The following is a 14,624-nucleotide window of genomic DNA, read 5'->3' on the forward strand; positions in this document are numbered from 1 at the left end:
CTATTTTTAATCAGAAAAGCTTTAAAGGTATATGTTGTTTCGTCAGGGCATATAACAATGTACCGTTGTGACCTCATTCTGTGTAAAACCGTAATCACATGGCAGCCATTTTGGATCTATTTTTGGAAGAGTCCGGTGCAGGTCTGCGCTCCTGTTTTGTACCGACATACACATCATATCAGTGCCACAGATTCTCCAGTGAAATGTAAAGCAACTGGTTTACAATCTGCAGGAATATTGGTTCATTTTTTCATACATTTGATCCATTATTTATTGCTACCAGAGTCTCGGTGATAGATTTAACTAGAATGCTACGTAGCTGTAAGTTCAAGCAGTTGTTGTGGTTATTCTTCCTGAGACAGCTGGCAAAGTCTAAAATCCTCACCTGCTTGTTGACATTAGGCCAGTTCTATGTATATCTGTGCCAATCTTGCAGGTTTTTCGCCAAGCTTATGTTAAAAATGGCTGTTTTGTAAGAGGAAAGTCAGTCGTGCAGATGAGGAAAATTAAATAAAACCTTTCTTAGGAGATTGTTTTTATTCTCCTCGCTGCACCTCAACATGCTGGCCTTTCTGAGCCTCGGCAGCGTCCACACCGACTGTTGCTGTTTGGGGTAAAGATTGTATGTGAATAATTACACGTTTTTCGATTGTTCTCAGGTGTCCGTCTGCTCATCGCGTTGTACAATATCTTGACAGAGCAATGCTTTTCAACAACCTTCTCTGTGGAAAGACAATTTTCATCTTTTTTTTTCTTCTAACTTGGCCTTCTAGTGAAGTGATTGGCTTCAGGTCAGATGCATGCCTGTATTTGTAGATAAAGCCCTTCAGCGATCAGGAGGGAGGCAGGAAACGTTGATTTCCTCACTGTCATGGATTATCAGGTGTCAGGAGACGCTTTCTGAGCTTCAGAAACTTGAAAGTTACTTCAGCTCATATCTGATGTTTTTTTGTTGAGGTTCTTTTGTATTGTAGATTACAGATGCTTTAATTGTTTTGTTTCCGCTTTGTGTTTTGCATGATTTAGTGCTTCTTCTGATCCAAGTGCTTCTTATTCTATGCTGTGACAAGGACCGGGTCACCTTGACACGAGCTGTCAGGGACATAACAGAGAATGTCTTGCGATCCTCTTGACTGTTTTTAGATGTTGCTTAATCTGGGCTTTTGACAATGTGATCTCAGAGGTAATCATAGCTGCGGCTGAGCGCTCGCCTGTGTCTTAGTGATTGTACGGACACTCACTGCAGGTAGATGTTTAAAAAGTGAAGTCAGTCCCAGTGGAGATACCATATCAATAACGTGTCGTTGTGTTTCTGCATTGTGAGGTAGATCAATCATTCAGCTTTTTGAACTTTAACCTGTGTTACCTCTCTGGACTGTTAAAGATTGTTACTCTGTCCCCCCCCCCCCCCCCACCAACCCCACCCCTACGCAAAGCAGCCTCATTCCTACTGATGTTAGGAAGTAAATCAGGCTTTGTAAATGGGTTCTGTTCTGAGGCCTTAACACAGCAGGAGATGACCAGAGAGCCAGCAGTACCTCAGTCTAATCAGTTTTTACTGTTCCAGTCAAATGTCACCAGATGGCTGTCGTGGCTTTGATTCTGTATTCGCCTCTCGGTGGGAAATCACCACCAGCTGCTACTCAAACACTGGTCAGTTTTGAAAAGTACTTTCTAAACGGACAGCCAACAACTCTCATTCAAAGACACGTAAAATCATGAAATGCTCTTCTTAAAGTTTAGTAAAATAGTGAGGAGGGATCTGTCCAGCCTCACTTGTTTTATAACTCCCTAGAAAGAAAAAGTAGCGCTTTTGTTGGATTTTAAAAAGTTTGTCAGAGGCTGGACTTGAAGCAAAGACAGGATCTCATTTGTTGAGAGAAGCCGCTAATTCACTCACAGACCCACTTATTCACTTTTGGTAGACAGCTGACTCTCCACAAGGGGTGTGCTGCTGAGGCATTATCAGACCAGTTCAATGCATGACAACCTGCGCCACCTACAGGCAAGAAAAGTAACAGCAGCAGTTTTGACTTGTAGATGTGTTGATGTCCCCACCTGCAGGCAGTGAGTGCTACTGCTTCACTTCTATGTCTTCATAGTTGCTGTTTTCTTTGTGTGTCGTTGTCTGTTGCCCTTGCAGATCATTTTGATAGGTCAGCTTGCTTGTTTTGAGCCTTTAAAATGATAACTACAAAACCTCAAACACTCAGATAGAACCGTGACAAAAGGAAAAGTAATTGCAGTTGTAACAGTTATTGCCTATAGGTGGCACTAGTGTCAAAACAACAGCAACAGATATTACTCTCCTGAGCTAAAGGTGGCACAGGTTGGCTGCTGCTGGCTCTATATCTGGACACAGTGATCTTGATCAAGGCTAAGCAGCAAAGCAGGACTCGACTGCATGGTTTTCCCTTCATAACCTCTGCATTTTCTCACTGGGTGTCTGATGCTACTCACAAACCGCAGCTCTTTCGCTCCGACCACCTACGTGTAACTCAACCAATTAAATAGTTTATATGTCTGAGAAACATTTGCAGAAGTCATTTTACAGATATAGAGGAGATGATGGTAGGAACGTATATCGTTTATGTGGGGAAGAGCTAGTTGTTTTGCAGATGTTGCTTCAGTCCAGCCGACTTTACAATGTGAATGGCATTCATGCAGTTTTGATGCAGTCTGATTTCAAGATTTCTCCTAACTGCTGCTCTTAAAATTGTCTCTACAGTAATGGTTATATGTTATGCTAATGTATCCGTTTATAGGCCATAACTAGGACAAAAAGACCTCAGCTGTGAATTTAATAAATCACAATGTAAAAGGATGTTTTTACTCGATCAGTTGGGTGACATACAGAAAGCCTGGCATGCCTCTCTCTCTCTCTCTCTCTCTCTCTCTCTCTCTCTGTCTGTCTTCATGAGTAGCAGATGTCACAGTTGCTGGTAATGGCTGACAATCAAATAGAGACATGCTGTGGCTGAAAGCATTAGTTTTTTGGGGGGAGGACTGCTGGAGAAAGCAGAACTCAATCAATACTGATCTAAAGGATCAACATTGCTTTTTTAGAGTTGACCCTGTGACCTTTTGGCCCCTGAGGCAACATTCAAGCACCTGCCCCCTTCAATGGATCCATGTTTATTGTATATATCCATCGACCAGCTTTGTGAGATATTTGCATTTGAACAGTGGAGGTACTGCAGCTCTCTTGCTCTCACTTCAGGGAAGGTTTTTAATTGCGTGGTAGTGACAATTAGGAGACGTTATGAGAACACTGTATACCTCCAAACACTCATTGTGGTTGAAGGGACATCCCTCTAACTACAATCGAGCCTCGTTTCTACCTCAAGAACTAATAAAGCAGATTGCTTTGCTTCAGACTGTTGAAGGTTGTGTTCGAGCAGGAAAACCTCATCAAAAATGTTGCTGATGCAGGTTCATAAAGACTTTGAGTATGAAAGAGATTGTAAGGACCACAGACAATCAGATATCACCTTTGTTTATGCAAGGGGAACCTCGGATCATTGACGGTTCAGTTCAAGCTTCAATGTCTTCACTAAGAGCTCCCCTCGGTGGAAGGTTTTTGTTATGACGCACAATCAGTTCAGATTCCCTAAATGGAAACGCAAACAGGTCTGAGCTAAGACTGCAAACATTCAATCTGAGCATTTGCTGCAAACGAATGAACTTTCAGTGTTCGTTTTCTCCCAGTTTTTCCAGAGTGTGTTCCTTGATCCTCCACTGAACCCAGACTCAATCTCCGTTTGATGCATTCACTTCCAGGATTCATTTACTTATTAAAAACGGTAAATAATAAATATTCAAACTTGCCTTGCTCGTTTCTCTGTAGCTGTGGTCAGGCAGGTTCCTCCATATTGAAAGAAACATTGGAGCAATGGTAGCTGTGAAAACTGCATCGGTCTTAACTTAACTCTGCATGAAACCAGAGGTTGTTCTGAGTTTTGAAAAGAGTTTCTAGCAGGTTTTTGGTTCAGACAGGTATTTTTTTCTGAATGCTACCAGCTGCTTTTTATGTGTCTGTTTGTTTTCATCGTGGGATAGACGATGCTCACTCTAGACTTTGTGTCTGCAGTTATCTTCTGTCAAAGTTATATTAATGTTGTGTGGTAATGCAGTTTTAAATCTTGAGTTGATTTCTAAAGTATGCTTGTTTGGTGCATTAATGTGCTGTTGTACAGATCAGAAAACAATGACTCTGCTCATTTTCATCACATTCTTAATGCATTTTCTTTGTCTTGGAGTTTGATTTCCTGACAAGGAAGGAAGTAAATGTAGTGATTTTCAGGGGCTGACTCCCAATCAGCACAAACCCTCGGAGTCTCTTGTGGCCGGCTTGCTCGCTCTATGCTAAAACATTCAAATGTTTACCTTGAAATATTGCTGCTTTCACTCCCACCAGAGCCGTAGCTAAAGAACCACTTGAAACCTTACTAGATCCAGAGTGTCTTTCTTGGAAAATTGACTCAGACTCCTGTTCCCATGTTGCTGACATGGAAATTCTTTACCATTTACGGGTTAAGGTGCATGTGGGGTTTAGGGGCTTTTGACTGAACTTCACCACAGACCTTTCCTCCATCAGGGGAACTGTGGACAAGGAAAATGAGAATTAACAAGATGCCTTCTGCTGTGACAATTGTTGTATGAATTAACCTGTATTACAAAGATTCATTAAATATAATATTTCTGAAATATGGCTGTTTAGGGCTATGAATTATATCATGTTCATATTGTTTATTTGCTTTTTTTTTTTTTTTTTAATATGCTGTAGCAACACCGGCACACTGAGATTACATTAAGAGCAGATTCATTAATATAGTGACGATAATGATTATTTTACAGATGCATGTGAAGTGCGTGTTGGCTTCGCGTGTCTTCAAGTTAACTTCAGAACTGAAACAAGGCTCTTGTCTCTTACAAGTTCTCAGGAAAATCTACCTCTACCTCCAGTTTGATGTATTTAACCCAGTTCAAGTTACAGTTTAGTGGGTACACAAAGAGGGAGTGAGAGTTGGCACCAGGGTCTGAAATTTACTCCAACATACCAGTATTGGTTAGTGCTTAAGCTTAGTTACAATCATGTGAGCTTGTATTGAATTGAAAGTATGGTGGTGTATTCATATCATTATCTCAACTGGAAACAAATAAAAATACTATCTGCAGATATATTTATCACCCTGGTAAGTGACGGAGAGGTTTATTTTGGACTCTGGGGTGTCTTTCTCCCTCTCTCTGTTTCTCTCTCTGTTACAGGTTTATTTGAGCATCAACAACAGGGAACCTCCAGCTCAACAGCTACTACTTAGTACTACAACAAGTGCTGCTTCTTGCACCACTGTTAGTACTATGAGTGGCTTTTTTATTTTTATTAATGTGTGCTTATTCCTCCTTTTTCTATAAATAATTGATTATTTTTTAATGAATGCGATGTCTACCAGTAACCACAGTAACAGTGAAGTGGCCGCGGGAAATGCATCTGTTTTTGTTTTCTTTGTTTTTGAAGGGTGAAGAGCTATTCTTGTCTATTTACTCAATATGTGTTTGTGTGAATACTTTTATTTTGAATCTGAAATTAATAAAATATCACCTTTCTTAAATGTTACCAGAGTTTGGGATGTTTTTTTTGTTATGTCTCCTAAGATACATTATATGAAATATGTTCCATCCTTTTTAATGGGATAGCTCAGTCTTTATTTAAAATGTGTTCATTATATTGATGCTGGCACCAAAAAGTGCTTAAAGCTCAACATCAGCCTTTTTACAAATTTTAGTTAACAGGGCTAAAACTTGTAGCAGTTTATTCTGCATAATGAGGGAGTCAATTTTACGGGGAATCCAGAAGTTACCTTTATTAACTTATTATTTTAATTGTCTTATAGTTACATTTCTTTAAAAGTACAATATTTGCCCTTGAATTGTAGTGGACTCGAAGTATAAAGGAGCCAAAATTGTACTTAAGTAAGCTAACAGTATTTGAGTAAATGTACTTGCTAATTGATCAGAATACTTTTTCTATCACCGTTAAAATAAGTTTTTGTTGACTATAGGTTAGTGCAATACTAAGTTCTGTGTATATTTGACAATAGTCAACTTACTGGAGATAACATGTGATCTAGGATTTTCACAGGTATTTTTACTGTCATCTTCATCTATTTATTCATTTGAAATAAACGAGATGTAAATTAGCATTTAAAACAACGTTTCTGTGTCGGTCTCTAGATGGCCCGAGTCTCGCGCTGACGCTGGGGCTTTCTGAAGCACCGCCCAACAATGGTGTCTGCGGTGGTGAACCTATCGCACCCCGGCAGTTTTAAATGATTCGAGAACACACAAGGATGAGGGAGGCGGTGCTAAACAAACTGTTCTACTGAAGCGAAGTGAGCCTGGTGTAGGAAAGAAGAAGAGCAAAGCACGGGATTTAGAGAAAGTAGCTTCATCACAGTAGAGTTGTTCGTGTGTCGATGTTTTTACAGGTCCCACTTGAAGAAGAAAATGAGACTTAGGTCTCAAAAAACCGTTACAGCTTGTTTGGAGACGCCGCGGACCAACCGCCGACGGTCCAACAAAGCGACGCCGATAAAAGATGTTGTATCGGGGGCAGAAAGCCCTCTTCTACCCCAGGTAACACACGACCCTTTACTAACATTAGTTTCTCAATCAGTGGACTTGTAACAGCCCCACAGACGTTAATAAAAACGATACACAGCGTGTACTAAATTGCCGGGTTTAGTAGTATAAGTACCCTTGTTTCAGTGTTCTGGTCTGATTCTAATGCTACGGACGTTAGCCAGTGTTGAAACTAAACGGTAGCATTGGACGGCGTCGCTAACGTTAGCTAGCAGCTTTTGTGTGTGATGTTACACGTGCTTAGGTGCCCCAGAGGTAAACTCGCGACCACCGCTCATACATGCTGTCATCATACGGTGGTTTAGCTGATCCCGACAGAAGCAAAGCCCCTGACCCCGTCGGTTCCCCCTCAAGGGAACACTGTTAGCACTGCTAGCACTGTTAGCTATCATGAGAGCCGTTTAGAGGCAATCGAAATGCTCCCAATCTAGGATCTTACTTAAATGTCAACAGAATGTAATAGACAAAGCAATACACTCGTATCCAACACGTGGTTATAAATCATTCAATGGATGCTTTAAGCCTTCAACATTTAGACAACACCAGACCTCAGCGTCTCCCCCTGTGAAGCTTTTACACAAGGTTCAGATGCAGCTGTGTGATGTGGTGTCTGGTGCTGCAGCAGAGGATTAAACAGCCCAGTTGCATGTAAGAGTGTCCTGGTAAAAGTAGGTCATCACACACATGCATGCAGACAAACAAACAGGACTCCAGCAATGTGTGCTTGCTGTTTTGGGTCATTTTCTTTATGGCTCACATGTCATTTCCTTTTGTTGTGATTGTTTCAGTAATAGGCAAATGAAAAACAGATGCACACAATCATATGGTGCACGATCTGGCGCTTTTTGCGATGCATTGTTGATATGCCACTATAGTACCGTGTTGGCATTTGAACTCTGAAACAGATCTGCGTTGTTGTAGTTGTGTCTTTTTGTGTCTGTTTTCCATTTCAATAATAGCACAGTCGTGTAGTATTCATGTTGCTGTTTGTCTGTTTCAAATGCTCAGGATTAATGCATAATGTAGCTCAAAGCCCATGCAAATCAGTACACTTACCGAGGCAGTGAGTGACTGCAGTATTCCTGCTGCTTTAAAGGTTATTATGGTATTTTAGGCGTATGTGTTCCACTTCAGTTACACAGATATTTGGATGCATTTCTGAAGCCAATCTTACAATTTGTACATGGTAAGATAAATTAATTTGGAATTCTTCTCATTATTCCCCCAACTGTAGTGAAACAATAGGACGTCTTTGGGCATTGCCGTGCTTGATAAAAGACCTCTTGGGGCAGCAATTATGGTGGCGTTTGGTGTTTTAGTCCTCATATGTCTTGACAATCGCACTTCTAGTTTTCACCCCTGACTTAATAAAATAAACTTTTTTACTGTGTAGGATAAAGAGACCCTGGACGATGACTCCCACCACTCAGATGAGGAAATTCCCACAATGACGAGGCGACCACTGCCCCGTGGCCGGGCAAGGAAGAGAGCCATCGCTGTTGAGGACAGAGAAACTGGTGTGTTTTTAATATGGGCTTTCTTCCTGAATATGAATTCCTTAAACTGTCCACTGCTCTTCTTTTAATATTTTCTGACTGATTGTCTTCTTGTGGTCTAGATTTGTCATTCAAGACTCCGATCAGGCCCATCATGCGTCATGAGCGCATACTGTCGGAGATCGACCCGGTGTCTCCTCGCAATAAAACAGCCAGAAATATCTACTCGCCCATCGTGCGTTTCCTCACACCCACCAAAGAGAGTGAGTACAGCTACTGTCACTGCAAGTCTCCATTCTACAGAAGGCTTGCAGTGCCTTAATCCGACTGAGCTTACATGAATGCAAGACCTCAACATTGAGAACAGACCGGAACTAAGTACAGAAGAGCGTCCCATCGTTAAGACAATGTGTAGTTTATTAAATATGGCAAACATTTGCTGGAAGTAATAAGTGTTCCTGTTACAGTTTGTAAATTTCGTTGATTTTTTTTCTGTCCAGATGGGAAGTGTGCTGGAAGCAGTGTGTTGATGAGCCCAGAACAAGGCGTGTTTGGTTTTGGCTCCATTGACCTTCTGGCTGGAGAAGAGTATGATGAGATCTTTAATCCGTAAGTATAAAGCCTCTTTCTTTCTTTAAAGTTAACAGAGACTAGTACTTTAAATAAAAATGTAGCAGTGTTGTTATGCAAGTGTTGTTCTTTTAATTAATGTTGTTAGTGATTCTTTCTATTTCTAAAAGCATTATTGACTTTTCCAGCTTCACGTTCATCAAGAACATACAGTCGCAGTCTCAGCATTCCCAACCCCAACTCCGAGATATTCGCCCCAAGACCAGGAGCACCCCAGAGGCCACGCTGGTGGTCGACCTGGTGAGTTTCCTCCTCTGGAGCATCCTGCTCTCACGCATGGGCACAGCAAGTCAGATACAGTCAGGGCCATACGTATTTGGACGGTGACACAATTGTTCTAATTTTGCCTCTTGACTCGACTCCAATGGATTTGAAATGAAGCAGTCAATATGTGGCTGAAGTGGAGACTTTCAGCTTTAATTCACCGGGTAGAACAAAAATATCACATTAATCGTTTAGGAATTGGAGCCATTTTAACAAAATTCCCCCATTTTCAGAGGTGCACAAGTGATTGAATAGCTGTCTAACGGTTTCATGGCCATATTATGGTCCGTTCCCTTGTTATTCCATGACACATTAAGCAGATGAAAGTATAAAGTAAGACTTTGCATTTGGTAGCTGGTCCTTGGACCTCTCAGCATTCGGACCAAAGAGGTGTCAATGCAGGTTAAGGAGGCCTTTATTAGGCTGAAAACACTTAACAGACCTATCCGACAGATGCTGTGGCATGTATGGCTGCCAATGGAACTGGGTCACTGGTGTTTATTGATTATGTCACAGCTGCTAGGAGTAGCAGGATGAGTTCTGAGGTGTAAATGGTAAATGGACTGTACTTTTATAGAGCTTTTCTAGTCCTTCCGACCACTCAAAGTGCTTTCACACTACATGTCATTATTCACCCATTCACACACTGATGGTAGGGGCTACCATGCAACATTCACACACCGTAGGCACAGCACAGGAGAAGTTTGGGGTTAAGTGTCTTGCACACAACGACATGCGACTAGTGGAGCCGGGGATCAAACCTCCGATCCTCTGATTGAAGGACGACCCTGCTCTCCACTGAGCCACACAATAATCCGTTTATAAATAATTTAACACTGCCCTCCCATTAAGTATTTGTTTTGGGGTTTTAATGTGAAATAAACTTAAGTCACATTGATTCACGTCCTTCTAGGAGGAGACCCTGATGTTCAGCTCTCTGAATGTGATCGAGGAAGCAGAGTACACTTTCAACACGGCTTTCCAGGACCATCAGTACAAGGTGACCACTCACTCAAGCAGGAGATATGAGGAAATCTAGTCTTAATCTGGAGAAATACCAGAACTAACAATAACACACTCATCTTCACCATGTTGTCTCTTTATTTTATTCAGTAATCTGTGATTTAAAGATGGGTTAGCATGTTAAGACCATTAACAGCCAACTGTTTATGGTTCAGTGCTGCAGTGAATTGCAAAAAAAATACTTTTTCAGATTCAGTGAACTAGACAGTTTTAGATAGTTGAATAGGAACTGCGTCTGTATGAACGTGTTACTTTATTCTGTTCTCCTCTCTCCTCCCCCTCATCAACAGGTGTACATGATCCTACGGCCACACGTCAAAGAGTTCCTGCAGTCCATGGCAAAGAGCTATGAGGTAGAGTTTGATCTGATATCAAAGGAAACTGTCTGGTCTCTTAACGATGCATTTAGCTCTGGACCAGTTCTGTCCACAGTATGTTTTTTTCTTTTTTTTTTTTACTGACTCAATAGTGACTCACCTCATATTTAGTTTTATAGTTCACATTGGTGAATGAATGAAAAAGATAGAAGAGATGAAACTCTTGAATCGGATGTGATGTGAAAACATAAGAGATTTTATTTTTAGGCCATATCGCCATGCTCTACCATCCCCTTTAATTAGTTTTCATCTGAACCAATATATTTCAACCTTTTTTTTTTTTTTTCTTCTTCTTTCTATATGAAAACAAAATGTAGTCGTTGTGTGGAATTGGTTCCAGCTGCTGTTTTGTGTTCTGTTCCAGCTGTTTGTTTACACATGTGCTAAGAAGGAATATGCTGAGAAGATACTGGACATCCTGGACCCTCAGAGAAAACTGTTTCGGTATGTCTCCGTAAGATCTGCTTCCACTTGTGTTTCATAAACTCTTTGCTCGACCGCAGAGACGTGCACTCAGTCAGCTTCATCGGGCTCAGTGTTGGCCTGCTGCTGACCCGTCTGTGAGCAGCACACTGACCTCCTGACGCTGCTCAGAGATGTTACACAGATATCTGTCGGTGGATTAAATGGTCACTCTGTGATGTCTGACAGTGTGAGGGATTTAGCTCCAGAGTGAGTTATAATGGTGAAGACAGTAGAGTTTAGCTTTCCTTCTGGCTTCACGTTGCTGATGTCAAATAGACAGTAAATGATCAACAGTAAACTCTGTGTGCTGCCTGTATCGTGAAATATTCCTCAAACTTTGCTTCTCATTGAGAGCACCTATGTTCCATATTACAATTCATCGAAAGACGGTGCTTGGTTCACAGAAACGGGTGTGAATATGTTGATGACTTCTCTTATAGACATCGCCTGTATCAGGACGACTGCGCCTGCGTTCTCGGCCACTACATCAAAGATCTCGGCGTTCTCGGGAGGGATCTCGCCAAGACGGTTGTTCTGGACAACGCACCCCACACATACCCGTACCACGTAAGCACGCCGACTTTTGGATACTGGTTTACCATGTAATGCTGTGTCATTATTGGATGGTGATAGTCTACAGTTTTATCATTACCAGCATATCCAATGAAAGGACCAAAGTCATCAACGTGTTTATCCATCTCTTTAAAAAATGGGATGCAAATATAATATCTTTGATAATAAGAAAAATATAGACTTTCATCAGACTTGTAAGAGAAATTCCTCCACGTTGGTTATCAGATGATGGTCAGATATTATCTTGCCATTGCGACTACACTGTGACAATAATTACGTCGTCGTTTATATTCATTTGACACCTGTTAACAGACTCGTTGCTTCAGAGTCACCAGGTTTATTACAGGACGGTTTAATACAAAGTTGTCTTTTTGGTGTCTTTGCAGCTGATGAACACCATTCCCATCAAGAGCTGGTCCGGAGAGTCGGGCGACCGAGAACTCCAGAAGCTCGTCCCCTACATGGAGAAGCTGTCTGCTGCGGTATGTCTGTCATTTTATCAGCTGCTATGATTATTACATATCACATGCAAGTATTCGATTGTAGATTGCTGCCTCTGTGTCTTTTTTTTTTTTTTTAATCCTATGAGTTCTGGGATTTAAGTAAGTATCTTATGAAACAGGTCGGGTATTGGCCGTACATGTGGCTGACCCGTATTAAAGACGGGGGTTAACTGTACTACTTGATGTCACTCGGCCACAGCGAGCCACCGACTCAGTTCTTAGTGCTACAGCAACCGCTGGCCACATGTTACCCGACATAAAACCAGGTTTACAGATCGTTAGCATCTCCAACATATGGACCAAGCCATTCCTTTAGAAAATAATCGGTAGATTAATGGATACTGAAGGTAATTGTTAGTTGCAGCCCGACAGATTCAAGATTTGGGAGAAAGACGGCACTGGTATCAGATCAGTAATCGTATTAGAAAACATCCTAAGTTGGAATATCTGAATCGACATCAGAGAAGGAAAACTTTGATTCTTAAAATATACTTATAATTAAAGTATTAGCAGGGTTAAAGAACTGAGCCCTTAATATGTGTGTTTCAGTGTCACGTTGTACTTGTTTCAGGACTATAGTTTGAAGTGTTTGTACATCGTCAGTGCAGCCTGTACATGTTTCAGTCAGCTGTGAATAAAGCGGCTGATTATCTGCTGCAGCATCTGCGCTCCTTCCTCCCCCGGTTTCATCATTCACTTCCAATATCTCCTGTTGTGTTTTTTCAGGAGGATTTTCGGGAGGCGCTGAAGAAGAGGAAGGACCACTTCCACAGGCTGCTGTCGGAGGACTAACATGACCCTCCCCCCCCCCCCCCCCCCCCCCCTCCCTCACTTTAACTACTTTGTAACTTTCACGGCTCATGTTTGCTTTCTTTATGCTTTGGCTAAAAGCAGAATCCAGTAAGAACTAGCTAACCTTTGTGGTGGACCTGCTCTCCCTCCTTTCTCGTCCCCGATGACTTGAAAAGACGGCACGTCGGTATTTCAAACATGCTGCTGGTCGTTTGTCACCAAAACCCTGTTTCTCCAAGACTCGTTCCACAGGGCAACAAACTGCTGCCCAGGGGATGTTTATATTTACAAGAAAAAACTTGAAATGTCTTTATAGTCAAGATCTTTTAATTTATTGATTAAATTGCTAATCCACGGCTGTTATTTCTGTATATTTTAGGTATGCTTTTTTGTTGGTATGCAATGAAATCATCGATAATAAATCAGAAAATAAAGCACTTCTGTCATATTGTCTTTCTGTCGCATGTAATCTGTTTCAGTTTAGTGAAATAGTATTTGATTTAATACTAGATCTACGTTTCTCAACATGTGAGGTGAGCAGTGTGTCATGAAAGCTGCTTCACAGTGATGAAGAGGATAAAGTGCACAGCTGTGGATATTGTCAGTGTTGTAGCACAATGAAATCACGTTTATGTTTTATCCTGTCACTGTTTAAAATGATATAATACGTTTTCCACAAGACTGCCTGATCCTGGTCAACAGCCTGTCTGCTGGTGTGTTTCATCAAAGTCGGGTGTTATTGTTTTTCTTTTGGAACGTCTTCACTGGGTCTTCAGGGGTGTTTCTGTGGCGCAGTTATTTTATTTTTTTTTTAAAATGCTGTTCCTGCTGCTGAGCAAATAAAGCGCATCACTTCCTGTGCAGCAGGAAAGAGCCGCCAGTGTGTCGGGGTTTAAAAGAGCAAATGGAAATGATGTGTAGAAGAAATATTGCTATCATATTAAACTGTCATCTGCGTGCCTCTGATTTTTTTTATCTAAAACTGGCATCACTGATAGATAATCTAAAAACTGCTTAATAAGACAAAAAGGTTTAATTTGTTGAGAGAAAGTTAAATCAGCAATTTAAGTTTTATAAGTATATTACAGAAATACCAAAACAAAGATGTATTATATGTATGTTATATGAATTTAGTGATACCAAAAGAAATAAACTGATTATTTCTTCAGTTAATGAATTGTTTTGAAATAAAAACGTACTAAATAGTAAGAAAGCCTTATGTGACCTGTTCGAATAGTATTTTATTTGGTCCAATACACTAATATACTTTATCTACAGCAAATATTTGTATTTATGCTTTTAGACTTTAAATTACTGACTTAAAGTATTAAGCCATTATAAAATGAGTTGCTGATTAATAAGCTATCAATCGACTAATCATTTCAATAGGCCTATAAATGTATTATTATGTAACCCGCCTTTAATAAATGTTTATATATAAGTAAACAAAGGGGCCGCATGTTCACGTATTTCACAGTAGATACAATCCTCCTGTGAACATCTTGTAGTTCATTAATGATATAATAGTAATAGATCCAGGACTTAAACTGCAGTAAAGTAATTACACAGTAGTACACACTATCACCCTGTGTGCGTATTACGGGAGTACTGAGGTTTAGTTTGAGTGTAAATGTTTACTGTCCTGTTTAGTTAAACTCGTGTTTGTGATGAATGTGATTGTTAATGTTGAATGTGGAGGTAAACTGAGACAAAGCGCCTCCTCTTCTTCCTCCTCTGGCTTTATTTGCTCCATATGGTGTTGGACATGGTACCCAGGAAAGAAAAAAACTCTTTTGTGGGCGGAGGAAAATCCTAGTATTTTGTCCGTCCTGAAATTTGATTCAGAAGTTCAGGATCCT

At 40.7% G+C, this 14,624-nt stretch overlaps 1 protein-coding gene across 1 annotated transcript; it reads left to right on the top strand.

Annotated features, from left to right (window-relative positions):
- Positions 1–6,380: 6,380 nt before the first annotated feature.
- ctdspl3 (CTD (carboxy-terminal domain, RNA polymerase II, polypeptide A) small phosphatase like 3) lies at positions 6,381–13,243 on the top strand. Its single transcript, XM_079158263.1, has 11 exons — positions 6,381–6,636; positions 8,036–8,159; positions 8,261–8,401; positions 8,639–8,747; positions 8,897–9,008; positions 9,946–10,032; positions 10,346–10,408; positions 10,797–10,876; positions 11,338–11,464; positions 11,857–11,952; positions 12,700–13,243. The coding sequence occupies exons 1-11, from the start codon at positions 6,508–6,510 to the stop codon at positions 12,763–12,765; spliced, it is 1,134 nt and encodes a 377-aa protein (XP_079014389.1). The 5' UTR covers positions 6,381–6,507; the 3' UTR covers positions 12,766–13,243.
- The last annotated feature ends 1,381 nt before the right edge of the window (positions 13,244–14,624 follow it).

This window comes from Pholis gunnellus (assembly GCF_910591455.1).
Source record: "Pholis gunnellus genome assembly, chromosome: 4".
Taxonomy (NCBI): domain Eukaryota; kingdom Metazoa; phylum Chordata; class Actinopteri; order Perciformes; family Pholidae; genus Pholis; species Pholis gunnellus.